General features: G+C 46.5%; 1 protein-coding gene across 1 annotated transcript; it reads left to right on the top strand.

The window, feature by feature from the left end:
* The first annotated feature begins 7795 nt into the window (after positions 1-7795).
* LOC120914604 lies at positions 7796-13024 on the top strand. Its single transcript, XM_040325284.1, has 2 exons — positions 7796-8639; positions 12340-13024. Exons 1-2 carry the CDS (start codon positions 7796-7798, stop codon positions 12933-12935), a joined length of 1440 nt encoding a protein of 479 aa, XP_040181218.1. The 3' UTR covers positions 12936-13024.
* The last annotated feature ends 13843 nt before the right edge of the window (positions 13025-26867 follow it).

Below are 26867 nucleotides of genomic sequence, written 5' to 3'. Positions count from 1 at the left end.
CCGCGCCGAAATCCTCTGGCGATGACGTGTCGCGCCGTCGCCGCGATTATGACGCGGCGACGTGCGCGACGCTGTCATATAAGGAATTCCACGCATGCGTCGAATCATTACGACGCATGCGGGGGATCCCTTCGGACGGATGGATCCGGTGAGTCTGTACAGACCAGCGGATCCATCCGTTGGGATGGACTCCAGCAGATGGATATGTTCTGCATGTCAGCAAATATTCGATCTGCTGGAATCCATCCCAGGGGAGATATATCCGCGGAAACAGATCCGCTGGCGTGTACACACCATAGGATCTATCCGCTGAAACCCATTTGCTGGGATTTATCTGTGGATGGATTCTATGGTGTGTACGGGGCCTAAGACTTTTTCTCACAAGAAAGAACGCTGGATTAAATCACATGAAGTTTAGTCTCTGGTTCTTAAACAGACTTATTTTCTATACACCAATTTTCCTTTTTCAATCTTTTTGATTTCACTTTATAATGAACTTTTATGCACAATCAATCTTTTATTAAGCATATATATCAATTATTAGCGCTGCACTGTTCTCTGTTTTTATATCTTATTTTGTTGTTGTACACAATTTAGTGCTAGCAGCTTTTTATATGGTCACTTATCAATAATTATTTACGATTAGCGCAGCGTGAACCTTCGGGTTTTTTTATTTTTTGAATGCATAAGCATGTTTGATTTATATTAAATGAACATATTAACCACTTCCCGACCGCCGCATGTACATATACGTCGGCAGAATGGCACGTACAGGCACATTGGCGTACCTGTACGTCCCTGCCTAGACGTGGGTCGGGGGTCCGATCGGGACCCCCCCGCTACACGCGGCGGTCGGGTTCACTCGGGGAGCGATCCGGGACGACGGCGCGGCAATTTGTTTATAGCCGCTCCGTCGCGATCGCTCCCCGGAGCTGAAGAACGGGGAGAGCCGTATGTAAACACGGCTTCCCCGTGCTTCACTATGGCGCTGCATCGATCGAGTGATCCCCTTTATAGGGGAGACTCGATCGATGACGTCATTCCTACAGCCACACCCCCCTACAGTTGTAAACACACACTAAGTGTACACTAAATCCTACAGCGCCACCTGTGGTTAACTCCCAAACTGCAACTGTCATTTTCACAATAAAGAATGCAATTTAAATGCATTTTTTGCTGTGAAAATGAAAATGGTCCCAAAAATGTGTCAAAATTGTCCGAAGTGTCCGCCATAATGTCGCAGTCATGAAAAAAATCGCTGATCGCCGCCATTAGTAGTAAAAAAAAATTTTTATAAAAATGCAATAAAACTATCCCCTATTTTGTAAACGCTATAAATTTTGCGCAAACCAATCGATAAACGCTTATTGCGATTTTTTTACCAAAAATAGGTAGAAGAATACGTATCGGCCTAAACTGAGGAAAAAAAAAATGTTATATATGTTTATGGGGGATATTTATTATAGCAAAAAGTAAAAAATATTGCATTTTTTTCAAAATTGTCGCTCTATTTTTGTTTATAGCGCAAAAAATAAAAACTGCCGAGGTGATCAAATACCACCAAAAGAAAGCTCTATTTGTGGGGAAAAAAGGACGCAAATTTTGTTTGGGAGCCACGTCGCACGACCGCACAATTGTCTGTTAAAGCGACGCAGTCCCGAACTGTAAAAACACCTTGGGTCTTTAGACAGCATATTGGTCCGGGGCTTAAGTGGTTAATGTGTGTATTATGTACTTCAATTTTTACATAAGTAAACTTGGTTATTTATATATTTTGTTTATCAATATTTCATTCATAGAAATTATTTGGAATCCTGCTGTGCAAATCTCAAGGCCTCGACGAAGCGTAATTGTCCGCGAAACGCATTGGCCCTATTTTTTTCATTGTTTGGGACCTGCACACCCCATATTCGATACTCCAAGACTGTAAATGTATTTTATTTTGGTTTTAGTATGTACTGTCTGTTAGAAGAATAATAAAAAACCTTTCTACTTTTCTATAAATTATTGTATTTGAATTTCATTTTTTACCCTCCTCAAAGGCACATCTAAAGTCCCACTTTGTTCCAATTTCCCCCCTTTTTTTGTAACTTATTTGCATATACAATAAACTTTATTGTGAAAAAAAAGTTTACTCTCGCCAATATTTTTTTTAAGAATTACACTATGTTTAAAAATTCAACGTGAGGAGAGCTGCATAATTCTTTTTTTTTTTTTTTTGGGGGGGGGGGATTATACTTGAATCTAATCTTAGTAAGCATGGTACAAAATACACCCAATTAAACCCTATATCTGGCTTATTGTCATGAAAATAAATCCACCAACCTTCTTCAAACATCTGAAATGTGTTATCATGCTGTTTATACAGACATTGATGCAACAACTATTCTCATATACTGCAATTGGTAGTTCTACCACTAGGTGGTACATTACTATAGGATGGGGGGGGGGGGCAGTATATGTGACACGCAGGAGGATTTTCTTTAGAATTTGCTCATTTGGATGTTGACTCTCAATATTTTCCTCAGACATCTTTCTGCACTGGTATACTGGTATCATTTTGAGGGGTGTGTTGTTTACTGTATATCACTAGGTTGGAAATTAGCACACTATTAAAAGGGTTAGTGCAGCATTTTTACTACATCTTAATATCTTGTATTTGGATATTTTTGTGGGTGGCTTCATGACTAATGGTTTGTTTAGATTTGTTGGCACTGAGCGCAGAGCTGACACTTTATAAAGAGAAATCATACTATAATGCTTTTATAATATTTTTTCTAGTGGAATCATATGGTTATGATAAATGTTTATTATTATTGTGTATTGTTATTATTATTATTATTATTATTATTATTATTATTATTATTATGATAAATGTGATTTTCCTGTGCTCCTGTTGTTTCTAAAAAATAAGATGGGCTCAACCATGTGCCCAGTAATACCTTAAAGTGGAGGTTCACCCGAAAAGTTAATTTTTAAGATTAGATTGAGGCTCGGGTAGTTTTTTTTAAATCGAAGCAGTGCTTACCGTTTTAGAGAGCGATCTTCTCCACCGCTTCCGGGTATGGGCTGCGGGACTGGACGTTCCTATTTGATTGAAAGGCTTCCGACGGTCGCATACATCGCGTCACGCGTCGCTCTATACGGCCAGCCTCAGTAAAACCAAGCACAGTATGTAAAAATCTGTGTTTTTTTAAGAAAACCCAAGATCATAGCTGCCCCGCCTCTCCAGTACCTTTTCAGTGTGTGTATATTGTGTGTCTGTGTGTGTGTATACTGTGTATTTTTACTGTCTATAGGATCAGCCTGTAAACAATTCTTTGGGAGGAGTGGAGGAGGCAGCCACACCTCTGGCTCCGCTCACCAACTCTCGCTGCATCGGGACATATTGAAGATTCCCGAGGGACAGCCTGCCTGATTGGATGACTGGGGAGACAGGCAGTCACCCTCCCCCACACTGCTCGGCCTCCTGCCGACCCGATGAACTTCTGATGTTTGCAAAGCTGGGAAAGTGCAGGGGCGACCACTCATTACGACGGCCCTGCTGCGATCTTCTCTCCGGGTCATTCCACACTGCACACCCCTGGTCTGACACTCCCCAATGTGCGGCACCCGGGGTGGACCGCACAATGACCCCCCTTGGTATGCCACTGCTCATGCCTAGTCCTTATCACTAATCACCCTGTATGCTAAATTCTGTCAGTATCAGGTGACAATATATTAAGTTTGCCTTTACAAACCGGTTCAGTGCCTGCTTCTTTCATATAGTACTGCTACTGAGTACTAAGTATTACTTTTCTGTGATATGGCATGCTTTGTGCGCTCAAACTAGTGTGTCAGAGAAGCTAAGGTTCTTAAGGAGGTCAAAGCAAAGAACAGAGGACCCATCCTTACCAGCGGCTCCTATGGGGGTAGCACTACATATTCTTTCTTTGTAGTTCTGTTCATACTGCCTGCAGGCATGCTATGTGCCAGCAAGGCTGCCAATTGATGATGAATAGTGAATGTGACCGTGAAGCTATTGTTTGATTTTTACCTGCTATCTGTGTCCCTGTTTCCCTGTCCTGTTATATCAAGAGACAGGGAGTTGTGTGAAAAAACATATTTAACCACTTCCATACCAGGTACTTACGCAGCTTCCCGCCCAAGCCAATTTTCAGCTTTCAGCACTGTCGCACTTTGAATGGCAATTGCGCGGTCATGCTACACTGTACCCAAACAAAATTGGCGTCCTTTTTTCCCCCACAAATAGAGCTTTCTTTTGGTGGTATTTGATCACCTCTGCGATTTTTTTTTTTGCGCAACAACTAAAAAAAGGCTGAAAATTTGGAAAAAAAATACGTTTTTATTTTTTTCTGTTAATTTTTTTGTAAATAAGTTTTCTCTTTCAATTACGGGCACTGATATGGCGGCACTAATGGGCACCGATGAGATGGCACTGATGGACATCGATGAGGTAGTACTGACGGGCACAGATGAGGTGGCACTGATTGGCGGCGCTGGTATGCGACACTGATGGGCACACATAGGCGGCACTGATGGGCACACATAGGCGGCACTGATGGGCACACAGGCGGCACTGATGGGCACACATAGGCGGCACTGATGGGCACACATAGGCAGCACTGATGGGCACACATAGGCGGCACAGATGGGCACACATAGGCGGCACAGATGGGCACTCATGGGCGGCACTGATGTATACTTATGGGTGGCACAGATGGGCACTGCTAGGTGGGCACTGGGCATGGATGGGCACTGTGGGGTGGCGCTGATGGACACTGGGGTGGCGCTGATGGACACTGGGGTGGCGCTGATGGACACTGGGGTGGCAGCACTGATTGTTGCCAGTCAGTGCCCATTTGTGGGCACTGACTGGCATCTTTTTTCTTTATGCTTTTTTTTTTTTTTTTTTTTAAACTTTTTTTTTTTCTGTTTTTTTTTTTTTTTTTTTTTGCCCACCCTGGTGGTCCAGGGTGGGCATCCCTGGTGGTCCAGTGTGGCGATCCGAGGGGGGGCTGCGCTGATAACCAATCAGCGCGAACCCCCCCTGTCAGGAGAGCCGCCGATCGGCTATCCTCTACTCGCGTCTGTCAGACGCGAGTGAGGAAGAGCCATCGGCGGCTCTTCCTGTTTACATTGTGATCAGCCGTGGTTGGACACGGCTGATCACGTGGTAAAGAGTCTCCGCCGGAGGCTCTTTACCGAGATCGGAGATGCAGGGTGTCAGACTGACACCCCGCATCACCGATCGCCGCGATGCGCGCCCCCACGGGCGCGCGCGGCATGAAATCCTGCAGGACGTTCTGGAACGTCCTGTCAGGATTTCATAACCACTTCCCGGACGTAAATCGGCCATAGGCCGGGCGGGAAGTGGTTAAAGGGTTTTTAGATTAAATGGTTTTCTTTTTTTCTGGAGGTTCTTAATTTTTATTTTATGTTACTAGAGCCTTTTTTTGGTTTGGCGTGCTGAAAGTAGAGCATTCACTTGTTTCTAACAATCTGTTCCTGGAGTTGTCTTATGTTTGCAGCACTTAACCTCGACACTTCCACAAAAAAATTAAGTGGAGGAACAGCAGGCACCTAAACCACCTCACATATCACTCACATTTAACTCACCCCCTCGCCTTCATCCCCATAGATAAAATAAAGAGTTAGGCATACACCAGTTAGGCCAGATTAAAACTGTCTTGTAGCAGTTCTACACTGCTGTACCTTTTGCAGTTCCTTAAATGAGTTGTAAATGAAAAAAAATTGCCTAAAATTAATGTCTGCAAGGTAGACAGACAGAATAGTGTAATGATTCTGTTAAAAAAACGTGTAAATATCTATTAAATTCCTTCATCTATATCACCTCTGGTGTTCTAGTTTCTGTTCTCTCATTCACTTCCTGGTTTGCGGCGCTCGTTCATGTAAGAACTACATTTCCCAGTATGCATTGCGGCACGCCCAATAATTTACACCTCCTTGAAGTCTCTAACACGTAGAGAGCGTCCTGCCGCACAGATGTAGTTCCCAGGAGGGGGCGAGCACGTCACTGACCACCGCAGTAAAGCCTCCCTTTAAGGTGGTGAGTAACAATCAGACAAGCAGGAAGTGAACAGAACAGAGAAGAAATAGAGCAACTTCTGAGCAAAAACAAACAATGAGGAAGTGAAAAGAGGAATGTCTGCAGGTAAAGGATGCTTATTATGAAAAAAAAAAAAAATTCCTTTACAACCCCTTTAAGTCTTGTACTGAAACCTCTACCTGTGCACTTTCTCTCCAGTAAATGTAAGCTCAAGGCTGGGTTCACACTATTGCAAATTGGATGTGTGTTTCCTGGCATCCAATTCATATAGCAGGAGATTGTGGTCGGCTCTGCATTGAGCCCATTTACACATCTCCACAGCGGCTCCGCTGCGCATTGCTCAAGAGTCCTGCGCGTCTTTTGGTCCTTTTCATGTTCCAAATTCAGCCCAAAATTCTGGCTGAAATCAGACCTAATGAGGTGAATGAAGACGCACCTGCTGTGAGCTTCTGCATTCTATAGTGTGAACCCAGCCTGAAACTGCTATTAAAAATCAATGGCAGTGCGTCCATAAGGGCACAGTGAATCCATAAAGACGCACAGGCGCCTCCCCCTCTCTTCAGCCACCCCCTCAATGACCAATGGATAGATTCATGCATAGCATGAATCTACCCATGGCCACCACTGACACCCGCTATTCAGGTGCCCAACCCCTTTTTGGGCACCGGGCGCCTAAATTACAGCCGCCATAGTCTCTAATATGCATCAAAAACTGTTCACCCAGGTGCGTTAGAACAGCGAATAAATATTTGCTTTTCTAACACTGAACCGTCTCTCTGCCAATCAGGTGCTCGGGTCTGTTACCCGTCACCTGATTGGCTGAAATAACAGGCGCTGTGATTGGACGCCTATCAGGCAGCATTTGATGGGCACAGTGGCTGCATTTGATGGGCACAGTGTCAGCATTTAATAGGCACAATGGCAGCATTTAATAGGCACAATGGCAGCATTTGATGGCACATTGGCAGCATTTGATGGGCACAGTGGGAGCTTTTGAAGGTCACAGTGGCTGTATTTTATGGGCACAAAGCTGCGTTTGATGGCCACAGTGGCATCGTTTGGGCACAGTGGCTGCATTTAATGGGCACAGTGATTGCGTGTGATTGGCACAGTGGCTGTGTTTTATGGCACAGTGGCTGCGTTTGATGACACAGTGAGGCTGCAAATTATGTTTTTTTTTCAGAATTTTTCAGTTTGTTTGCACCCCAATTTTTTTTTAATTGTTCTGCTGATGGCCATAAAGACAGCTGTTTATTCTGCAGTATCTTACTTTTTGTAGTAAAACCCTTACCTGAGCTCTTTGTCTCTAGTCAAACTTGGGTATACAATTGCTATTTAAAATTGTCAAGCTGCTGACCAAATTTACACTCAGGTTGTAAGGGGATAGGGTAATGGGGTGGTCAGCATGTCCTCCATGTCCCCCTCCTCATTGGGTGGCAAGCAAAGGTCCCATGCAGTGAAGATTTAAAAATGTTATGTGATTGTAAAGTGAGGCACGGAGCCCAACTGCAAGTCAGCGTAGGGCCGGCCATGACAGGTTTAACAGAACCCTGGTAGCTGGGGGGGAGAAGGAGCAGGAGCGGTGGGAGGGGAGATTATATCTATCTCCCACCATCCAGTTTCCCGGGCAGACAGGCGTGGGGGAGCAAAGTTGCATGGTCTGTACAGCCTGCAACTGGGATTTTTCTGCACAGCAAGCGTTGGGACACAGGTAGGGGCGGCGAGATGGCAGGGATTGAAGCCTTGTTTGCACAGCTTAGGGCTGAGGCGGCGGTGCGGGGGGAGGACTGGCTGCAGCGTCAGCTGGGGACACTTCTCCCTCAGAACGGGGCAGCAAGCGGCGCGGCGCCGTCGGGGCCTAACCACACGGGCCAGGACATTATTCAGAGCGGTGGGGAAGCAGCGCTATCGGGGCCCAGTCACACCGGCCGGGGGACCGCGCGGTCGCGCTCGTCGCGCCCCCCCCGCAGATATTCACCCAGCCCATCCCCTTGTCAGCAGCAGTCGGAAGGCGGCAGGAACAGGGCCCCATCGGGCCCCCCCGCAAAGCGTGCGGCGGCGGCGGCTACAGGGGTCATTGAGGGCCCGGCAGGGGGGACCAGAAGCACCCTAGGACAGAGGGGGGGACGGCCGGGGGGCTCAGGTGCGGCGGCCGTGCCCGCCCGACGTGTGGAGCAGGTGGAGACGGGCCCGGTGGGCAGGCCTCTGCGAGAGGGATCCCAGGTTACGGTGGCTAGCCCCTCAACTGCTACGGCTAGCCACTTGCAGGAGGCCCAGACGGCGAGGGGGAGAAGGCAAGAGGAAGACCGCAGCAGAGTTACGCCTGGCAGGAAAGCGCCGGCAAAATCCGCTAACGGGTCCAGGGCCCGCAGGGAGAGCGAATCCGGCCATGGGCCTTCGGCCGCCGGGACCGAGCTGCCCGGGGGGTCATCATCGGGGGAAGAGGGGTTGTGCGAGGACCAGTCGGATGGGGAGCTGTCCGGTTCGGAGGAGGAGGTCGTGCCCAGGACGGTGCCTACAGCGAGGGAGTCCAGACGATCGGCTGATGGGATTGCTTCCACGCAGCCCGGTAAGTCCTTTTCCACATTTGTTTCAAATTCACGGTGTGATGATGTGATTGTTGGGGGCCGGGTGGGGGTGGCCCGGGATAGGTTGGTGGTGCCTGCGGTGTCTGGGGGCAGTGCGACATCTTCCCAGGTTACGGACGCACTGGTGGGGAATCCTGGGGTGGATGCGGGGTTGCAAAGATTTTTGTCGGGGCTAGAGGCGTTGGTTAGCCAGCTAAAAGGGGGGGACAGACCCCCCGCGGGCCCGACCGCGGCTTGGGGGCCGGGAGGGGGGGCTGCGGCGGCTGCGGCAGCTGCCCCAACGGCGGTAGTGGCGACTGAGAAGGAGGTGAACGGGGGTGGCTTGGGGTCAGGACCGGCGGCGCAGCCGGCAGGGACTGCCGAGCCGGCAGGGGCCACAGGCAAGAAGCGGGATTTGGTGCGGTTAGCGGATGAAGCAAAGGGGCAAGTGTACACTTGTTATGATGCGCCGCTGGGGGCACATTTGAAACAAGAGGTTCGGGAAAAAATCTGGAAGAGCGAATATGTGGAGATATTCGCTTTGTTACCGTTGGAGAAATTCAACTTGGACAGGGTGAAGCCAGAGGACTCCAAAAAGGAGGACGAGGAAAAACGGAGGTATCGGCTCATACCTCGCACGTTTGCGAATTGGTCGCAGGCTTATTCTATTTTGGCCAGCGTGATTGGCGAGAAGAACCCCGAACACTGTTCGGCGCTCTTCAGCTACCAGGAGGCGATTAGCGAGGCCTATCGTTGTTATGGGGGAACGGGTTGGCTTCGTTATGACGAGCAATTTAGGCAACGCCGGGCGATTAGGCCGGACATTCGGTGGGACGCGAAGGACATTAGCCTTTGGATGCGGCTTATGACGGCTCCGAGGACGTCGGCTCCGTTTTTTCAGGGGGGGGCCGGCGGGGCCTCTTCCCTGGGACAGTCGGCCGGAAAGAAAAAGGGGGTTTGTTGGCAGTTCAACGAGGGAAACTGCAAATTCGGTGGGTCGTGCCGGTACAAGCATGAATGCTCCGGGTGTGGGGGTAATCACCCCTCTTCCCGCTGCTTCAAGCAGGGCAAGGGCCGTTCCGGAGATCCTTCAGGCAAGAGGGAGCACGCCGGTGATGGTGAAAAGGATGCTGCCGTTTCTCGGTAGGTATCCGGACAGGGCGGCTGCCCAGCTCCTGGAGGAGGGTTTTACAGTTGGTTTTCGTATCCCTGCTAATTTGACCGCGATTCCGCCAATGTCCAAAAATTTACGTTCAGCTATGCAACACTCGGAGGTGGTTTCCGAGAAGCTGCGTAAGGAGGTCGGGCTGGGCCGAATGGGTGGCCCGTTTGAGTCCCCTCCGTTAGCAGGCCTGGTGGTTTCCCCGTTGGGGGTGGTACCGAAGAAAGAACCAAACAAGTTCAGGCTCATACACCACCTCTCCTTCCCAAAAGGGGGGTCGGTGAACGATGCGATTAATGCGGAGGATTGTTCAGTGTGCTACACTTCGTTCGACGCGGCGGTGAGTTGGGTTAGGCGGTACGGCCGGGGGGCGTTGATGGCCAAGTCGGACATCGAGGCGGCTTTCCGGCTGTTGCCGGTGCACCCGGACAGCTTTTGGTTGTTGGGGTGTCACTGGGAGGGCGAATTCTATGTGGACAAGTGCCTGCCCATGGGTTGCTCAGTGTCCTGCGCATTATTCGAACAGTTCAGTTCTTTCTTGGAATGGGTGGTACGAGACGTGGCGGGGGTGGATTCGGTTATCCATTATCTGGATGACTTTCTCTGCATTGGACCGGCGGGGTCAAAGGTTTGCGCGGTTTTGTTGGCCACGCTGGAGCACATAGCGGAGCGTTTTGGGGTGCCACTGGCGCCCGACAAAACGGAGGGGCCTAGGTCGGTCATTCAGTTCTTGGGCATAGTCATCGATTCCGAGGCTATGGAATGCAGGCTGCCGGCGGACAAGTTGGAGGGCCTCAAGGCGGAGGTCAGGGGGATGATTGGCATGCACAAGGTACAACTGAGAGCGCTGCAGTCGCTCTTGGGGAAGCTCAACTTTGCCTGCAGGATCCTCCCGATGGGGAGAATTTTTTGTCGGCGTCTGTCTGCCAGCACGGCAGGGGTTAGTTTGCCTAACCACTATGTAAGGCTGGTGAAGGAGCACAGGGAGGACCTGTGGGTCTGGCACTCTTTTTTAGAGGCCTTTAACGGTAGGGCCTTGTGGATGTCTGGCCCGGTCAGCAATTTTGACCTAGAGCTGTACACAGACGCGGCCGGGGGATCAGGCTTTGGGGCCTTTTTTCAAGGACAGTGGAGTGCGGGCCCCTGGCCTCAGTCCTGGCTGGCTGCGGGTTTTACGAAAAATTTGGTGCTGCTGGAGCTGTTTCCAGTGGTGCTGGCGGTTGAGTTGTGGGGCACGTCTTTCCGGGATCGGAAGGTGCGCTTCCATGGGGATAACCTGGGGGTCGTGCAGGTGATAAATCGCGTGACCGCGTCCTCTCCCCCAGTGATTCGGCTCCTGAGACACTTGGTACTGCGGTGTCTGCAGCTGAATGTGTTTGTTTATGCGGTGCATTTACCGGGGGTTGAAAATGTCGTGGCTGATGCTTTGTCTCGGTTCCAGTGGGACAGGTTCCGGGAGTTGGTGCCGGAAGCAGAGGAGCGAGGGGTCCCCTGTCCGGAGTGGCTGTGGCAGATTCCATTGGAATCATCTCCACCTGGATTAAAAAATCGGTGAGTGCGGGTACTTGGGCGGCCTATGAAAAAGTATGGGTAGAATGGAGTAGCTTGGTAATGGAATCTGAGGTGCACCTCTCGGGACCGGAGGTGAGGACGTTGGTGTGGTACTTTTTGTCCAGAAATATCGAGGCAGGAGTGTCTCAGTCGGTATTGGATAAGAAGTTGGCCGGTTTGGCGTTTTTATTCAAGTGGCAGGGGTTGCCAGACTTTACAAAGGATTTCTGGGTGCGCCAGGCTCTGAAAGGGTACAGGAAGCAAGGGCGGCGGCTGGACACACGCCGCCCTGTGTCTTTCGACATTTTAAAAGGGTTGATGGATAGGATGGGCACGGTGGGTTCGTCCGTTTTTGAAGTTACATTGTTTCGCGCGGCATTCGCGCTGGCATTTTTCAGGGCTTTTAGGATAGGCGAGCTGGTGAGCCCGTCGAAAATCGTCCAAGGGGGCATGGGGGCATCGGACGTTAGTTGGGCCCCGGAGGGGGTCACGTTGTGGCTCAGAAGGTCCAAAACGGACCAGAGTGGCAAGGGCAGAGCGGTCCAGGTGTTCCCGATCGAAGGATCGGAACTTTGCCCAGTGGGGCTGGTCCGGAAATATCTGGACATCCGCCCGGCGGTTGGGGGCACCTTTTTGGTACACGAAAATGGGGCCCCGCTGTCGAGATATCAGTTTGTGGCGGTGTTTAGGAAGTGTCTGGGGGAATTGGGCCTGGTTGCAAGGGAGTTCTCGGCTCATTCATTTAGGATTGGGGCTGCTACGGAGGCGGCAAGGAATGGACTAGGGGAGGACGCAATAAAGAGGATAGGAAGGTGGGAATCGAGGAGGTTTCGTTCATATGTTAGGCCGCAGCTGGTGGCAAATTTGCGTTGAGGGATTGGGAGTTGTTGTTGGGATAAGGGGAAATGAGTTAGATGACTGTTTTGAAACGTGGGTGTCGCTGTATTGGGGGATGTGTTAGTTATTTGTTGTTGCTTACTGTCTTTCAGGTACTGGACCTTTGTTGGTCTGGATTTTGGGCCACTCTTACGTGGTTCGGGGGGAAAAACGGGCGGAGGCGCGCCCGACCGGTCGGCAACTGGGGATTTCGAGACAGGAGGCGAGGGTACGGTGGTTGGGGGTCCCCGGGATGTTATGGAGCAGAGTTGTGCCGGAGGTACACAAATGGGCACGTTTGGACAGACCTCCGGATGTGCTAGTGATTCATGCTGGGGGCAATGATCTTGGGGTGAGATCTATGCTGGAGATAGCGCGGGATATTAAATTCGATTTTCAGCGGCTCCGGTTGTCTTTCCCGGAGACGGTAGTGGTGTGGTCGGACATGGTGGCTAGGACATCGTGGAGGATGGCGAGGTCGGTAGACGCGGTGAATCGTGCGCGCAGGAAGCTGAACAGGAATGTGGGGCGTTTTGTGCTAAGGAACGGGGGGCTGGTGGTTCGGCACCCGGAATTGGAGGTTGACCCTTGGCGTTACCTCAGGAGTGATGGTGTTCATCTCACGGACGTGGGGATTGACATGTGGGCTTTGCGCCTAGAGGAGGGGGTACAACAAGCAATGAGGGTGTGGAGGTGCGCCCGAAGGTAAGGTGTTACCTTCGGGTGCTGGTGGCGGGTGTTTTTCGGACTTTGCAGGAGAAGATATTACCCCAAAGATGGACACCAGTACCCAGTGGTGGATGGTTTCTGAAGGGGTTTCTAGTTCCCAGTCTACTAATGTAGCTGGAAGGTTGGTGAATTGGGGGCACTGCGGTCAACGGTCGTCTTTGAGCCAGTTTCGGCTTGAGGCCTATGACCAGAGGTTAGGACACCGCAGTGCCAAATAAAGAGTTACAAGGTTAAAAAGTTAAAGTGTGAATAAGTTTAGTGGTTAGTGGGTCCTGCAAAGTCCAACACCATTTAGGAGAGGTATTATCTCAGGAATTTTACGTGTTTGTTGTTATGTTATTGGTTATTTATTATTTAAAGAGTATTTAAAATAAAGGAGGCTGCTACGGCCAGTTTTTACTCCAACATTAAGTGGTGGTCTCATTATTTATTAAGGGTTAATGTGGGGGTATTAACTGTAAAAGGGTCTTAGCGGTCAGGGTGTATTCTGGTATACCATAGTCAAGTGAGGCACGGAGCCCAACTGCAAGTCAGCGTAGGGCCGGCCATGACAGGGTTAACAGAACCCTGGTAGCTGGGGGGGAGGAGGCGCAGGAGCGGTGGGAGGGGAGATTATATCTATCTCCCACCATCCAGTTTCCCGGGCAGACAGGCGTGGGGGAGCAAAGTTCCCACCCACCCTCCCTAGTTTTGAGGTAGAAAAAATGGACTGATGGTACTTGATAATTTGGTATGTGTTTGGGTGCTGTTTTTGTGTTTGTTTCTTTACAGGTGAGGATTACATCGTCGTGGCAGTGGCGGGTGTTTTTCGGACTTTGCAGGAGAAGATATTACCCCAAAGATGGACACCAGTACCCAGTGGTGGATGGTTTCTGAAGGGGTTTCTAGTTCCCAGTCTACTAATGTAGCTGGAAGGTTGGTGAATTGGGGGCACTGCGGTCAACGGTCGTCTTTGAGCCAGTTTCGGCTTGAGGCCTATGACCAGAGGTTAGGACACCGCAGTGCCAAATAAAGAGTTACAAGGTTAAAAAGTTAAAGTGTGAATAAGTTTAGTGGTTAGTGGGTCCTGCAAAGTCCATCACCATTTAGGAGAGGTATTATCTCAGGAATTTTACGTGTTTGTTGTTATGTTATTGGTTATTTATTATTTAAAGAGTATTTAAAATAAAGGAGGCTGCTACGGCCAGTTTTTACTCCAACATTAAGTGGTGGTCTCATTATTTATTAAGGGTTAATGTGGGGGTATTAACTGTAAAAGGGTCTTAGCGGTCAGGGTGTATTCTGGTATACCATAGTCATGATGTTCTCTTCTAATTGATACATTTAGATGCATATTTGAGTTTCCCTGAAGAAGCAGAAATACATCTGTGAAACGCACTGGTTAACTCTATGCCAGGGCTCAAAATTTCAAATCCTGAGCTATTAGCCAGGCCTTGAGGGTTACTCGCCACCAGTTGCCCCAACCGATCCCTACCCTGCACCGCCCCTAATTTCCTAATTCAATGCAGCTTCACCTGTTCCCACCATTGCAGCCTCACCTGTGCCCACCATTTCAGCCTCACCTGTGCCACCATTTCAGCCTTAGCTCACCTGTGCCCATAATTGCAGCCTCAGCTCACCTGTGCCCACCATTGCAGCCTCAGCTCACTGGTGCCCACTATTGCAGCCTCAGTTCACCTGTGCCCACCATTGAAGTCTCAGCTCATCTCTGCCTGCCATTGCAGCCTCAGCTTACCTGTGCCCGCCATTGCAGCCTCAGCTCACTGTGCCATCATTGCAGCCTCGGCTCACCTGTGTAGAGGATCATCACAAGGAAGAGAGCATGGAGGAAGAGAAAAGCCACGGGATTACAGAGCGGATAGTATCAATACTGAAAATGTGATATATAAGAAGGCCAGTATGGTGGCCTGAGTTTATGGGAGGAGCCCAGAAGGTATTTAACCACTTGACCACTGCCCCGTGTCAAAAAGACGTCCTGTTTTTAAAGTTGAATATCTCGATAACGGCAGCAGCTGCTGCCACAACCGAGATATTCATCTTTTCAGGGGGCGGTGGTGTACACGATAACGGCGGTCTCCGCGGCGGATTCGCCGCGAGATCGCCGTTATCGGTGGCGGGAGAGGGCCCCCCCCCTCCCGCCGCTCTCCCGCGCCCTCCGCCGCTTACCGGAGCCGTCGGTAGCGGCGGAGGGGATCGGATGTGTCCGGCAGCTGAGCGGGGACGGGACTGAAGGAGAAATCTCCTTCACCCGTCCTCATAGCTCTGCTGGGCGGAAGTGACATCAAAACGTCAGTCCCGCCCAGCCTCTTAAAGAAACATTTTTTTTTTGTCATTTTAAAAAAATGAAATTTTTTTTTTTTTTTTTTTTTTTTTTTTGCATTTAAGTCTAAATATGAGATCTGAGGTCTTTTTGACCCCAGATCTCATATTTAAGAGGACCTGTCATGTTTTTTTCTATTACAAGGGATGTTTACATTCCTTGTAATAGGAATAAAAGTGATCATTTTTTTATTTTTTTTATTTCAGTGTAAAAAATTATAAAACTAAATAAAAATAAATAAGAAAACAAAAAAAAATTTTTTTAAAGCGCCCCATCCCGACGAGCTCGCGCGCAGAAGCAAACGCATACGCGAGTAGCGCCCGCATATGAAAACGGTATTCAAACCACACAAGTGAGGTATCGCCGCGATCGTTAGAGTGAGAGCAATAATTCTAGCCCTAGACCTACTCTGCAACTCAAAAAATGCAACCTGTAGAATTTTTTAAACGTCGCCTATCGAGATTTTTAAGGGTAAAAGTTTGACGCCATGCCACGAGCGGGCGCAATTTTTAAGCGTGACATGTTGGGTATCATTTTACTCGGCGTAACATTATCTTTCACAATATATAAAAAAATTGGGCAAAATATATTGTTGTCTTATTTTTTAATTCAAAAAAGTGATTTTTATCCAAAAAAAGTGCGCTTGTAAGACCGCTGCGCAAATACGGTGTGACAAAAAGTATTGCAATGACTGCCATTTTATTCCCTAGGATGTCTGCTAAAAAAAAATATATAATGTTTGGGGGTTCTGATTAATTTTCTAGCAAAAAAATTGTGATTTTCACATGAAGGAGAGAAGTGCCAGAATAGGCCTGGTGGTCAAGTGGTTAAGCAACCCACTCACTCATGCTCTTTGCCGGTTCAGTGCGCGATACTACACGTCACTGGGCCAACTCTTCCCAGCTCACCTCATGTTTGTGAGTCTGCGCATTCAATCGCATTCGATACCCTCCCGCCCTTCCCCTTTTCAGAGCACTTCTCAGCATACCCGTCTTCAATTAACTACCCATTACTTACCTTGGGTATGTCCCCTTTTCTTGGCATACCGACCAGATCACCAAGGCACACTTCAGGTCTATTTATGTTGCAAGTCTTGTCGCATGTTTGTGATCCATATCTCTCTCGGTCAGAGGGCCACGACCATAAATGTTGTTTACATATTGAGATACATTCTTTGATGGCATCACATCCTTTAAAGTCGTGGTTCTACATTTTGTGTATTCATTTTAGGATTGAAATAGAAAGTATGCTTTTATTTCACACTACAATAAATGCCAATAGGTGCTGCTAGTGTATCAAAGTATTTTAGGGCCCATTCCCACTTTTGTGTTGCACTAGCAGACAGTTTACCCCAATGGACAGCAACAAGTGTACAAGTATATGGAGATTCTCTGTGTTATTAATTTTGATTGGCACTCCAAAACACTAATACAGTAGTGGGCAATGCATATGCACTGCAACACATCGCAATCAACATGCCAGAGGTTTCGGTGTGGTGCATTGAAAAAAAATTGTTCATGTCTGTTTTAGACTGGGATGTGGTTTATTGGCATCACATATAACACTTTTGGGGTTATTTACTAAAGGTGAATCCACTCTGCAATATGTTGTAGTCGCTATAGGTCTGATGGTGTCCCGCGAACGTGTCACAGAGCTGTAGAACAGAGAGATGCCCATGTAAACAACGCATTTCCCTGTTCTGCCTAGTGACAGGACAGTGATCTATTGCTCCCTGTGATCGGGAGCATTAATCACTGTTGTGTCACTCATAGCCCAGCCCCCACACAGTTAGAATCACTTCCTAGGACACACTTAACTTCTTCCTCGCCCCCTAGTGGTTAACCCTTTCCCTGCCAGTGTCATTTACAGTACCAGTGCATTTTTATAGCACTGATCGCTGTATAAATGACAATGGTCCCAAAATAGCATCAAAAGTGTCCGATGTGTCGGTCATAATGTCGCAGTCACCAGAAAAATCGCAGATTGCCGCCATTACTAGTAAAGAAAAATATTAAGAAAAATGGCATAAAACTATCCCCTATAACTTTTGCGCAAACCAATCAATATACACTTATTGCAATTTTTTTTACCAAATATATGTAGAAGGATACATATCAGCCTAAACTGAGAAAGAATTTAGTTTTTTTTATAAATGTTTTTGTTTATAATGCAAAAAAGAAAAACCGCAGAGGTGATCAAATACCACCAAAAGAAAACTCTATTTGTGGGGGAAAAAAGGGCATAAATATTGTTTGGGTGCAACGTCGCACGACCGCACAATTTTCAGTTAAAGCATCGCAGTGCCGAATCGCAAAAAATTGCCTGGTCATGGGCAGGCAAATACTCCAGGGCAGAAGTGGTAAAGTGTGAATGGCCCTTAGACGTTCATGACAATTAGATAATTTTCACATTTCTGGATCAATTGTGTCCACTCTGGACCAGCAGAAATTGACTAGGCAGAGGTGTGCACTGCTAAAATTAATTATATTGCTTGTATTAAGGCATGCTGTTTGTGTATGCCTGTCATGTTCTCATTGTTTGAGGAAAGCAGAAAAAACTATATGCAAAAGCTGTGTCATTGTCACCAGTTTTAGTGTTTGTGACAATATGATGTTAGATTGCAAGTTTTATTATTCAAATGAACACTTCTTAGCTCTGCTGCACCCTGGTGTCTTGAGACAGCTGTTTCACAAGGAACCATACCGCAGGGAGGGAAAGACTGTCGCAGAGATGCTGTAATATGAAGGCAGACACCAAGGTACAGATAAACACATTTACTATGAACAGTGAATAAAACAACGCACATAAGAACCCTGGTAAAACATTATAGTAGCTTGCTTAATTTGTATGTTTTCCCACCTCTGGGCTGCTCTAGTATTCTGTATTTCTTCATTCTTTCCTATCACATTTACTTGCATCTGGCTCTAGCTTGTATTTCTTTCCTCATCGCGCATCAGTGTCATTTCATCACCCCTCTCAACCATTATCCTCACCATCAGAGGCATTGCCTACACATATGCCAAACCTTTTTACCAGATATGAGATAGTGCCACAACAAATTTCCCAATGACCAATACATGAAAAAATAAATGAGTACACACCAACAGATTTGTCAGGAAGTAAACCCTCTCTAAAAAAAAAAACTGCAAGACAAAGGCATAGTATGCATAGCATACTAGCTCATTATGAATTACTTACCTGAGAACGAAGTCTCCGCAGCTGTCCTCGGACACCACCTCCGTTACCGCCATGATACCCAGAGTGATTTGCGGGTAACACTGCTCCGGCGCTGTGACTGGCCGGAGCAGCAATGACGTCACTCCCGCGCATGCGCACGGGAGCCACCACTAACGCCATGATGCCGTTAGTAGCGGCACACTCAGTGCGCCTGCGTGCCATTGTCTATGGCGCATGTGCGTAGACATTGGTGCAGTCTTTCGTGGAAATATCTCCTTAATCTAGGCTTAACTGTAGGTCAAAGTGGTCTGTAAGGCCACGTACACACGGTCGTCACAAACCGATGAGAATGGTCCGACGGGCCAATTCCATCGGTTCACCACTGAAGTGGCCTGATGGTCTGATGTGCGTACACACCATCGTTCCAAAAAACGATCGGATCAGAACGTGGTGACGTCAAACACACGACGTGCTGAATAAAACGAAGTTCAATGCTTCCAAGCATGCGTCGACTTGATTCTGAGCATGCGCGGGTTTTGAACCGATGCTTTCTGTACTAACCATCGGTTTGGACCGATTGGGCAGCGGGGCCATCGGTTCGATTTTAAAGCATGTTTTACAATTTTGGACCGAAGGACAACAGACCGATGGGCTATACACATGGTCGGTTTGGACCGATGAAACTGAACCTCGGTCCATTCTCATCGGTTTTGTCCGACCGTGTGTATGCGGCCTAAGGGTTTACAACCACTTTTACTTTCCTTTCAGAATCAACATTTTCTATGGGACACTATACTACAAAATATTCCCACAAATGCGGGTCATTGATTGCAAACAAGATTTGTTAATTTGCACACACAAAAAAGTATTTTTCCTAACAAATTCATTCAAGACCATGTTGCAAAAATGAATACACCCCAATGAAAGTCTTAGGAGTCTTAGGAGTTTAGGCAGCGAAATCCTAATTAACAAGAATTCAACAACAGGATAGTCTATTCATTAACCCCCTGAGCGGTATTCCCGAGTCTGGCTCGGGGTGGAATTTCAAGACCAAAAGCGGTAACCCCCGAGCCAGACTCGGGATCGCCTCGCAGTGTCCACAGGCAGAGTTATTACCTTGTCCCTGGATCCTGCGATGCCGCCGCGCTGTGTGATCGAGCGGTGTCCTCCTCGCTCGATTCATAGTGCCGAGTGCTGCCGAGCTCCGTTCCCTGCGACGTTGCGGCGCACGGGGACGGAGACCGAATTTAAAAAAGTAAATAAACACAATACATACAGTATACTGTAATCTTATAGATTACAGTACTGTATGAAAAAAATACACACCCCCTTTGTCCCTAGTCTGCCCAGTGCCCTACATGCACTTTTATATAATAAAAACTGTTCTTTCTGCCTGGAAACTGGAGATTGTCCATAGCAACCAAAAAGTGTCCCTTTATGTCAAAAGTGGTTTCAGACCAGTTAAAAAACAGCGATAATAAATTAGAATCACTTGCAGAATTGAGCGATAGTGATTTGTGGGAAAATTCATCTTCAAAAAATTAAAAGTAATAATTTTTATTATTATTATTATTATATTATCTGTTATAATTATTTATATGTATTTATTATATTAGAATTTATGATTTTGTGTTTCAAATTTTATTATACCCGGGATGTCTACTAGACTTTTGTTTGGACAGATTTAAGTGAGTTATTCCTAAGGATTACAGGCCCACAATATAAAACACCAACAATTTTCATGCAAAATAATGGTACCGCTTTCAGCACCTAAAATCTGAAATAATCATACCGCCAGGGAGGTTAAGCAGGTGTCCAGCAGACAGTTGATTATAAAAGTGTGTTATGTAACAAAGAAACCCTCTTCCCAAGCCAAACTGGGTTGTTTCCCGTGACACAATACAGACTACAATGCAGAGGAATGCCATGCATGGGTGTCGTCCACTAAGGAAGCCTCTCCTAAAGCCCAAGCATTAAAAAGCCTGCCTAGAATTGTCCAGGCCCCATGCTGAAAAAGAAGAAGACTACTGGGACTCTATACTCTGGAGTTTTGAGACCAAGATAAATGTTTTCAGAATTGATGGTTTCAAAACTGTATGGCATCGTAAAGGTGAGGTGTACAAAGAAAAATGCAAGGTGCCTACAGTGTTCTTCTGTGGGGCTGCATGAGTGCTGCAGGTGTAGTGGAGCTGCATTTCATTGATGGTATCATGAATTCACAGATGTACTGCTCTATATTGAATATGACGATGCAACCATCACTCCGTGTCCTTGGTCGCTGTGCACTTTTCCAACATGGGAATCATCCAAAACACACATCTAAGGCCACTGTTGCATTGTGAAAGTGATTCAGTGGCTATGTCTCCTTATCTGAACCCAATCGAACAACTATTGGGAATTTGGAAGAGACAAGTTGAGCATTCCTCTTCATCCAGCATCCAGACTCTAAAAGAGATAATTCTTGAAGAATGGAAAAAGATAGATGTTGCAATATGTTGCCAACTTGTTCATTCAATGCCTAGAAGACTTGGTGCTGTCACAAATCATGGCAGTCATAAAAAATACTAGATGTAGTAGTTTTTGTTGTGGATTCTATTCATGTTTGCATCAACTAATTTGATTAGAACTGAATATTTTATAATCTAAGTTATATTATTAACCTTACTTTCATGTAATGAGCTAAACAAATGTTGTAAAAAAACTCAGTTTTGTCAAAATTTGGGAAATTGTTCTGGTGTTTATTGAGATATTGATTAAAATCGTACTTTCAAAAGGGGTGTACTCATTTATGCTGAGCACTGTACATAGCTTAAGTCAACAAAGTATTGATGTCCCACTTGGGAATATTACCAATATCCAAATTGTGATAAAATCTTGCAAGAGAAATATTTTCCTTTCTGATCCCCCAAGAAGGCAATCAGATATTGAAAGGTTTTATGGTAGCTCAACACTTTGGATATTTAAATAGTAAATTGTTATAGAGTTCTGTATGTCAGACCAAAACAAGACTCAACTGAGAATGACAAGAGATTTAGGCCCGGATTCACAAAGGAGTTACAACGGCGTATCTCCAGATACGCCGTTGTAACTCTGAGTACGGGCCGCCGCAACTCGGCGCCTGATTCATAGAATCAGATACGCCTCACAGTGGCCTAGATACGAGCGGCGTAAGTCTCCTACGCCGTCGTATCTTAGGGTGCATATTTACGCTGGCTGCTAGATGTCGCTTCCGTATATTTCCGCGTCTAATATGCTAATTAGCTAAATACGCCGATTCAAGAACGTACGTGCGCCCGGCGTATCAAGATACGTTGTTTACGTAAGACATACGCGAGCGTAAAGTTACCTCTCATAAAGCAGGGGTAAGTCATGTTAGGTATGGACGTCGGCAACTTACGAACAGCCTTGTATTTTACATTGTTTGCTTAAGTTGTCCGTGAATGGGGCTGGACATAAGTTACGTTCACGTCGAAAGCATTGACTATTTGCGGCGTAATTTTGAGCATGCGCACTGGGATACGTTCACGGACGCGCCGTTCGTTAAAAGCCTACTTTGAATTACGCGGGCTAACGCCTGCACAGTTACACTACGCCGCCGTAACTTAGGGCGCAAGTTCTTTGTGTATACGGGACCTGCCTCACTAAGTTACGGTGGCGTAGTGTATCTGAGATACGCTACGCCCGCCTAAAGATAGGCGCGTCTACATGAATCTGGGCCTAAGGTCCCTTCGCCTAAGTAATAGGTGGGAACTTTAGCTTTTTCCAAATTTAGCCTCAGTTTCTGTGCAAGGTCTTGTACTGACCCCCAGTACTGACCCCCTGACCCTCCCTGTGTTTGTCAATGTGGTTATCTGGGGAAAAGCACATTTTAAATTCTATCCTCACCTAATTAACAGTTAAAAATATTTTTATCTTTATCTGGTTGGCTGCCATGCATGTTTCCTTAAAGTGTAATTAAAATTCAATACAAAAATGTCATGTATTTCAGCTTATCAGTCCTTGGGAGTGGTTGTTGCATTAGTTTTCATTTTCCAGGTTAAGAAAATTTTCAGCAAGTACAGAAAATATTTACTGACCTTCCAGAAATGCAGTTTCCTTGTCACTACCAGCCAGCTACTGACTGGGTCCCAGTCGCTGTTCAGATGCTCCGGGCCCACATGGCCCCTGGAACCAGGAACACCGTGTGGCACGCACGTCTCAGCCAGGTAGGCCATAACACCAGGGTGCCGTGATGTGGTCACCCCAAAGGTGGGTGCCACACTCGAAGAAGACCCAGAACAAATGGCGTCTGCCTCATAAATACCCCTCCCCAGTATGCACAGCGAGGTCAAACCCTCCTGATTGGCTGCTGGGAAAGAGCACCCAAACCTCGACTCCACTGCTGCCACCTGCAGCACCGGGGCTGGAAGAACACCCCAGCAAAACAGAATAGCTTACAGCACAGCCCAGCTGAGACAGAGACCCTGTTTTGCACTTAACAATCTGGATCAGAGTTTAACTACACTCTGATCTCCCTCTAAATTTAACTAGCACCGGTACCAGTTACTATGTAACAAACTATGTAACTAGCACCGGTACCATAAACTACACAGGCGCTACATTTAGTTTCCCTGTAAAGCTTCACTGTCACAATATCTCACAAGATTGCAGGCAGCCCACCCACTTTTACACAGATCTCGGACGTTTTCAGAGGAAACACTTCTCCTCTGTTCTCCCTCTGAGAACTGAAGTTCTCAGTTTATTAAACCGGCTGCAGAGGAGATAATTTTCCTCTGAGAACTGCCGAGAACTGAACTGAGAAAAAACTGTCTCAGTTTATTAAACGGACACCTTAACTACTTGCCGACCTGCCGCCGTCGTTTTACGGCTGCAGATTGGCTCCCCTGCACGAGAGCCCGTAGCTCTTCGTCGGCTCTCTCGCAGGCCACTAGGGGCGCGCGCGTCCCGTGCGCGTGCCAGGCAGGCGCGATCGCCGCCGGGCACCCGCGATTGCTCGTTACAGAGCGGGGACCGGGAGCTGTGTGTGTAAACACACAGCTTCCGGTCCTGTCAGGGGGGGAAATGCTGATCCTCTGTTCATACAATGTATGAACAGAAGATCAGTGATTTCCCCTAGTGAGGCCACCCCCCCCCCCCCCACAGTAAGAACACACCCAGGGACATACTCAACCCCTTCCCCGCCCCCTAGTGTTAACCCCTTCACTGCCAGTGGCATTTTTATAGTAATCCAATGCATTTTTATAGCACTGATCGCTATAAAAAAGTCAATGGTCCCAAAAATGTGTCAAAAGTGTCCGAAGTGTCCGCCATAATGTCGCAGTACCGAAAAAAAATCGCTGATCGCCGCCATTACTAGTAAAAAAAAAAATATTAACAAAAATGCCATAAAAATACCACCTATTTTGTAAACGCTATAACTTTTGCGCAAACCAATCAATAAATGCTTATTGCGATTTTTTTTTTATGAAAAAAATGTAGAAGAATACGTATCGTCCTAAACTGAGGAAAAAAATGTTTTTTTATATATTTTTGGGGGATATTTATTACAGCAAAAAGTAAAAAATATAATTTTTTTTCAAAATTGTCACTTTATTTTTGTTTATAGCGCAAAAACTAAAAACCACAGAGGTGATCAAATACCACCAAAAGAAAGCTCTATTTGTGGGAAAAAAAGGACGCCAATTTTGTTTGGGAGCCACGTCGCACGACCGCGCAATTGTCAGTTAAAGCGACGCAGTCCCGAATCGCAAAAAGTGCTCTGGTCTTTGGGCAGCAATATGGTCCGGGGGTTAAGTGGTTAATGTCCAATCGTGTTTAACGTAAAATAAAAAACAGGATTTTTCCTTGTACATGATTTTTATGATTACAGTGAACCCAGTTTCACCGTATTTACTAATCTAAATGAACATCAAATTTGCAATGCCAGTGAATAGTCTTTTTTTTTCCTTTTAGTAAATCAACACCAATGCCAAATCTTAATACAGTCAATATATTTATTTCCGCTTGCTCCTAAAATTTCACCAGTCAGCCCTAGAATGCTAGATTCTAGTAGTAGTTTAAATATAATATTGACCTAGGTAAAAAGTCAATGCTATTCCTGAGAGAACATCCTCTGAATAATGTAGACACAAATTTCCTACTGCTTTTCGTGGACAAACAGGTGTAATAAGCTTATGAATGTCTTTCCAGGCCCTTCAGATATAGCTTGTTTATGTAAATCTATTTGTATCGTAGACCCATCAAGCAGCAGAGGGAAGTCCAGAGTATCTACAGAGTCATATGATTCCCAAGAGCAATCATATATGCAAATTTTCTTTCTTATTCATCAGCATTACATGGGGGACTCTAGGCACTGCATGTGTTCATATCCTCAAGGTTGAAATTATTGGTTCTTCGACCATCGGGAGGGGAGATCAGCACAGTATCCTCAATCATAAAGCTTCACGTTCTCAAAGGGAGGTAAATAGATATAACCTCCTAGACACACTTGTATAATATAAAACAGTAAATGCTGTGCCAAACAATGGCATACAGCTCCTCATGAAACAAGTAATTAATCAAGACTGCATGCAAGAAACACTGCTAAGGTATCAGCAGAAAAATGTCTTTGTGTCCCCTTTGTGAATAGAGATGTCCCACAAGTCACTTTAGCATTTGAATTTTCATACGGCAGTGGGTCTGCGACTGTTGTGGCTGTCTGTAGTATAGGAGTATTCAAATATAGGGCTGCTATTTAAGAGATCTCACATTTATTCTGCTGAATTTTGCTGTCAAGCCCTGTGCAAGTTTTGACCATTTAGAAAATGATTTATTATTAAAGGAGTTGTAAATAAAATAAAAACAATTGCTGAAATGACTGTTTACAGGGTATAGAGACATAATAGTTAACTGATTCCTTTTAAAACGATTAAAAATAGATAAAAATCAATCATATAATGTACCTGTAGGGCCAGATTCACAAAAGAGATACGACGGCGTATCTCCTGATACGCCGTTGTATCTCTGTTTCTATCTATGCGACTGATTCATAGAATCAGTTACGCATAGATATCCATAAGATCTGACAGGTGTAATTGTTTTACACTGTCGGATCTTAGGATGCAGTACCGCGGCCGCCGCTGGGGGGAGTTTGCGTCGTAAACCAGCGTCGGGTATGCAAATTAGGAGTTACGGCGATTCATGACGGATTTTCGCGTTCGCTACGTCGCCGCTAGTCTAGTTTCCCGTCGCAAAGTTAGTCGTTATTTGACCTGCCTTAACTTTACACAGCAATCGTATTGCTGTATAAAGTATGGCCATCGTTCCCGCGTCGAAATTTAAAAATGAACGTCGTTTGCGTAAGCCGTCCCTGAATACGGAATTACGCTACGCGTGTCGCCGTTCAAAAAAATTATGACACTGCGCGCAAAGCACGATGGGAATTGCGAAACGGAGCATGCGCAGTAGGTCCACTTGCTCATTTGAATTGGCCCGCCTTGCGCCGGACGTATTTACGATACACCGCCGCAAGTTTCCAGGTAAGTGCTTTGTGGATCGGGCACTAAAACTGGAAACTTGCGGCAGTGTATCGTAAACGGGTTACATTACACGGCCGCAAATGTATGTGAATCGTAGTTTCTAGTTTTGTTTTTGCATGTTGTTTCCTGCCTCTGTGCTGTACAGAGCCACAGAGCCAATACAGGGCAGTGACGGTTTGGAAAACGAAACTGATTGGTGCTGAGGGGTTTTAGACACACAGTAATCACACCTCATTGATTAGTGACCACAGAGAGAAAGCTCCCAGCACTGTGGTTATCAGGAAACAGACAACCAGGAAGTGTGGAGATCAGAGAAGAATTACAGCAACTTGAGAGCAAAAACGAACAATGAGGACATGAAAACAGCACTGCATTAAGGTAAAGGAAGCTATTAAGATAAAAAAAATCTTTTACAAACCCTTTAAGACCTACCTTGTGGTGCAGCAGACTGGAACATGCTCTGATAGTTTAAGGAGCAGCGTAAAATGGAAACCACTATAACTTCTTTGGAGGAATTGGTGTCTAACCACCTCATTCCGTCTAATGGCCAAGGGCAGATAAGCACATGGAAGGATTGAAACTCATATAAGGAACCACAAAAGAGTTTGGCAAATGTCCACACACACTGTATGCATGAAGGCACAATTTTGAGACATTATAAGTAGAGTTGAGCGGACACCTGGATGTTCGGGTTCGGACCCGAACCCGGACTTTGAAAAAAAAGTTCGGGTTCGGGACCGAACCCGAACCTGAACCCGGACTTTGCCCCGAACCCGAACCCCATTGAAGTCAATGGGGACCCAGACTTTTGACTACAAAAATGTCTCTAAAAAACTAAGGGAACGGGCTGGAGGGCTGCAAATGGCAGCAAAATGTCGGGAAGAGCATGGTAAGTACT

This window comes from Rana temporaria, chromosome 9 (genome assembly GCF_905171775.1).
Source record: "Rana temporaria chromosome 9, aRanTem1.1, whole genome shotgun sequence".
NCBI classification, from domain to species: Eukaryota; Metazoa; Chordata; class Amphibia; order Anura; family Ranidae; genus Rana; species Rana temporaria.
Note: the sequence above shows the minus strand (reverse complement) of the source record. Positions and strands in the feature narration are given on the sequence as shown.